This window comes from Hylobates moloch, unplaced genomic scaffold, assembly GCF_009828535.3.
Source record: "Hylobates moloch isolate HMO894 unplaced genomic scaffold, HMol_V3 SCAFFOLD_32, whole genome shotgun sequence".
Classification (NCBI taxonomy): domain Eukaryota; kingdom Metazoa; phylum Chordata; class Mammalia; order Primates; family Hylobatidae; genus Hylobates; species Hylobates moloch.
Window position 1 is genome coordinate 3,045,975 of NW_026652307.1, and position 4,387 is coordinate 3,050,361.

At 53.6% G+C, this 4,387-nt stretch overlaps 1 protein-coding gene across 1 annotated transcript in view; it reads left to right on the forward strand.

Annotated features, from left to right (window-relative positions):
- Positions 1-3,751, forward strand: part of APCDD1L (APC down-regulated 1 like) — a 59,021-nt gene extending 55,270 nt beyond the window's left edge. Inside the window, exon 4 of the mRNA XM_032146294.1 lies at positions 1,305-3,751. Coding sequence (XP_032002185.1) covers positions 1,305-2,069 — 765 coding nt within the window. The 3' untranslated portion in view covers positions 2,070-3,751. The remainder of the gene's footprint in view (positions 1-1,304) is intronic.
- The last annotated feature ends 636 nt before the right edge of the window (positions 3,752-4,387 follow it).

A 4,387-nucleotide genomic window follows, 5' to 3' on the forward strand; every position in this document is an offset into this window, starting at 1 on the left:
AAATTTTTCTTTCCCTTTTTTTTTTTTTTTTTTTTTGAGATGGTGTCTCACTCTGTCCCCCAGGCTGGAGTGCAATGGTGTGATCTCAGCTCACTGCAACTTCCACCTCCCAGGTTCAAGCAATTCTCCTACCTCAGCTTCCTGAGTAGCTGGGATTACAGGCATGTGCCACCACACCTGGCTAATTTTTGCATTTCTAGTAGAGATGAGTTTTCACTGTGTTGGCCAGGCTGGTCTTGAACTCCTGACCTCAAGTGATCTGCCCACTTCAGCCTCCCAAAGAGCTGGGATTACAGGTGTGAGCCACTGCACCTGACTCAGACATATTTTGATAGCTTTTGATCCTTGTTGCCATATTCATTTTCCATGGGGTAGGTAGAGCAAATGATGCACACCTTCCACTGTGAGATTTCTAAAGACAAAAATCCTCTATTCTCTACCTGTAGGGAAGATGTAACCTGCTATGAGCACAGGAGAGTGGGAGCTCGGACAGCCGGGTGTAAGCCAGGCTGCATTTCAGCTGGTCTCTGCTACTTCCAGGCTGGACAACCTGGGCAGCCCAGCCGGCCCTCTGGGTCTCAGCTCCCTCAGCTATAACATGTACCAGTTGCCCAGGAAGTGCTTAGCATAGTTCCCGGCACTTCAGAAACACCTAGAAGAGTGAGCTAGAAAAAATCAACTTTCACGGTCAAATTCCAGGACCAAGCAGACTGGGCATGAGCAAGGACAATTTCTCTCAGGTCCCAAGACGAAGGCCACCTATGCTTCCATTCATTTCTCACTTATTCATGCAACAAATATGTGCTTGCTGTGAGCCAAGCCCTGTGCGGTGGGGATGGGGTAGCCGCAGAGACAGTCCCAGCTTTCTAGGGCTTTTTAGGACTGTAAGGCATGATGCATTCCAGTTTGATGAGGGGTGAGGGGTAGAGAGAAGAGAGTCTCGGGGGTGGAATGAGGAAGATAAAAGAGGGTGGCATGACAGCCCTGAGGCCCACCTTACATGGGGCATTCGGGAAAGCTCTCTCTGGTGCCCAGCTGAGACCTAAGAGGTAAGAAGGAGCTGGCGGGGAATTCCAGGTGGAAGAGACAGCAGGAGACCCAAGGCCCGGGGGAGACAGGGGCTGACCTCCATCAAGGAGGCCATCCTGGCTGAAGCAAAGAGGTCATCCTGACTGAAGGCAGGGAGTGAGGAGAGAGAGGAGGGAGGTGCCTTGACACCCCTACAAAGCTGGGGTTCCTTTCCAGGCTGCAACCCAACTTCTCCATGTGGGACAACCACCGTTTTTCTGTTTGTCTTTTGCCAGCACCACGTGCAGCCGTGCCCAGCCTGTGGCCTCATTGCCCGCTCCGATGTGCACCACCCACCTGTGCTGCCGCCCCCTCTGGCCCTGCCCCTGCACCTGGGCGGCTGGTGGGTCAGCTCGGGGTGCGAGGTACGCCCAGCGGTCCTGTTCCTCACTCGGCTCTTCACTTTCCACGGGCACAGCCACTCCTGGGAAGGGTATTACCACCACTTCTCAGACCCAGCCTGCCGGCAGCCCACCTTCACCGTGTATGCCGCCGGCCGCTACACCAGGGGCACGCCGTCCACCAGGGTCCACGGCGGCACCGAGCTGGTGTTTGAGGTCACACGGGCCCATGTGACCCCCATGGACCAGGTCACCACGGCCATGCTCAACTTCTCGGAGCCAAGCAGCTGTGGGGGTGTGGGGGCCTGGTCCGTGGGCACTGAGCGGGATGTCACAGCCACCAATGGCTGCCTACCACTGGGCATCCGGCTCCCGCACGTGGAGTACGAGCTTTTCAAGATGGAGCAAGACTCCCTTGGGCAAAGCCTGCTCTTCATCGGACAAAGGCCCACCGATGGGTCAAGTCCCGATACCCCAGAGAAACGTCCCACCTCCTACCAAGCACCCCTGGTGCTCTGTCAGGGGGAGGCCCCCGACTTCTCCAGGCCACCGCAGCACAGGCCATCGCTGCAGAAGCACCCCAGCACAGGGGGTCTTCGCATAGCATCCCTCCCACTTCTGCCCCTAGTTCTAGGGCTGGTCTTCCTCCACTGGCTGTGACATTGGACTTGACATCAGGATGGCGGCTCTGCACACCCATTCAACCCTTCAGACTCCCTCCTGGCAGCTGTAGGGAAGGAACCATTCTCCTCTGCTCTGTCATGGATGGATGCACAGCCCCACTGCTTCCAAACTCTGCCTGTGTCCCATGTGGCTCAGGGCATGAGCTTAACACCTGCAAAGCCTATACCACATCCCGCAGCCCAGGTCCCCAGTCATGCACTTGGACGCGGCAGTGATGTTCATCGCTAGGTGAGTTTCTAAAGATCACTCCCAATTTTTCTACTTTCCTCATCCTTGGCAGCTCGCCAACAGGTGCAGTCAGGGGGCCACACGGAAACCCCCCCATCCCATGCTCCCCCCAGTTCTTCCCATCCTGACCCTTGGGATTCCAAGATGGGAGCAAGCGGAGACCCTGAGGCTCTGCCTAGGGACGAGGCCTACTGTTCTGCCATGTCTGTAGGTTGTTGTTTAAAGATTATTAATTTGAATTTAGCAATACGATCTCTAAGTGGTGCCATGAATTAAAGATGCCACTTCGGGCTTTCAGGGCTTTTCAGCTTTTGGGCAAAGGGCTTGTGTCTTCAGGGGCAGCTCAGCTTTCCTGAGTCGTGACTGCTGGCATTCATCTGCATTTGCCTGTGCTTCTGCGAGTCGGACCTCAAGCTGCCAACACTGCGTGTGGATAAATCCAGTTTTCCCGAGCCAGCATGCAAATGAAGAGGACTCCATCTAAGCTGAGAAGCGTGGCCTCCCCAGAGCAGGCTGCGGCCTCCAAGCCTCCCTGGCCCAAGTGAATGCCAGTGTGCACCGGGCTGGCTGCTGGGGGCAGGTCTTTGGAGGGGAGCAGCGTTTCCAGCCTTCTGGAAGTAGTTAACAGTAACGACAACTGTAACACTAACGTGCTCTGCAATTCGCCCTGCCCAGCCATCCTCGGTTGCCAAGATTTCCTGTGCTTGCCTGACAAAGGAAGAGAATCTCTGAATGTGTATCTTTGGGCCCACCCTAGGGAGAGGTCAGGGTCGCCAGGCTACATGGCGACATCTGGGCAGCTCCGCCTTGCCCAGCCTCCTTGCCATAATCCTAATATATTGGTGTCCTCTGCTCAGAGGGGACTGTCATCATGGTGGGAACAGGCTGTGCCTCTCTAGGGACTCTGCCTGTGTTCCCAGGGCCTCATCTGTACACTGTGAAATTAACTGGCAGCCTGGTGGGCCCAAGGGCTTTCAGGACTGGGGGCCAATGACTCAGCCCCTCCTTCCTCCTCCTGATCCCTATCTCTAGCTCTTATCACAGATTTTGAACAATGGTCTGTGAGGTTAATGATGCTTTCAGAGGGAAGCCCTTTTCCTCCCTGAGACTGTGTGGGGTTCAGTCAGCCTGCTGAAATTGCTCCCACTTATTATCCATTCTTCTTCTTAAAAAAAATAAAAGCCCACCAAGTTAGTATTCTCTGTGGGTCTCAGACAGCTACGAGTGTTCCTGGCATATTTACCAAAGTACAAGAAATCATTACATTATTTACGGTCTCAGACTACATCACGGTGGGGGGAGCTCCTGGTGGGGATGGCAGTGGGTGTCGATGATACGTCCATGGCTGAGCAGGTCTTGTATCCGAAGCTTGAAGCAACCATGCCACCATTTATCATCAAATTTGAACCTTTTAATAAAATTAAACAGCCCGAGAAATGTTCTTGCTGGTTATTAAAATCAACCAAGGGAATTACAGTTCTAAAGAAAGGAAGTGGAGTGTCTTCCAGAGAATGTGTGAAAGAGAATAAAACCAGTGGAGGTAAACCCCAGCTCTCTCAGTTCTGCTTTCATGCCACTGCCTGTCCTGCTGAAAACCCCCCAGGGGCTTCCACTGCACTCAGAATAAAAGCCCGACTTCTGGCTCGCTGTTGCCTGCAAGGCTCAGCCAGGCCTCCTCATGCCCCGGCCACACTGGCCTTCTTTCTGTTTCTTCATCACAGGAGCTGTTGCTGCCTTGGGGCCTTTGCACAAGCCCTGATTTCTGCCTAGCCTCTTTTCCCCCAGACCTTCAGAAGTTTAGCACTTTCTTTTCAGTCAAGTCTCAGACCAGATGTTATCTCCTGAAGATGTCACCATTCACATCCCAAAGGGCAGCCCCCTTTCCCTGGTCCTTCTGTCAATCCATTGCATCAGTTGTATGTTCTTTGTCATGAAAACTGATCACTGTCAGAAATGACCTTATTTGCCTAGAATGTAAGCTCTGACGAAAAAGACTCGGCTCTGACTCGATTCCTGCGATCTTTCCAGAAGGGTCCAGCGTGCCTGGTGCATGGTAGAAACAACTT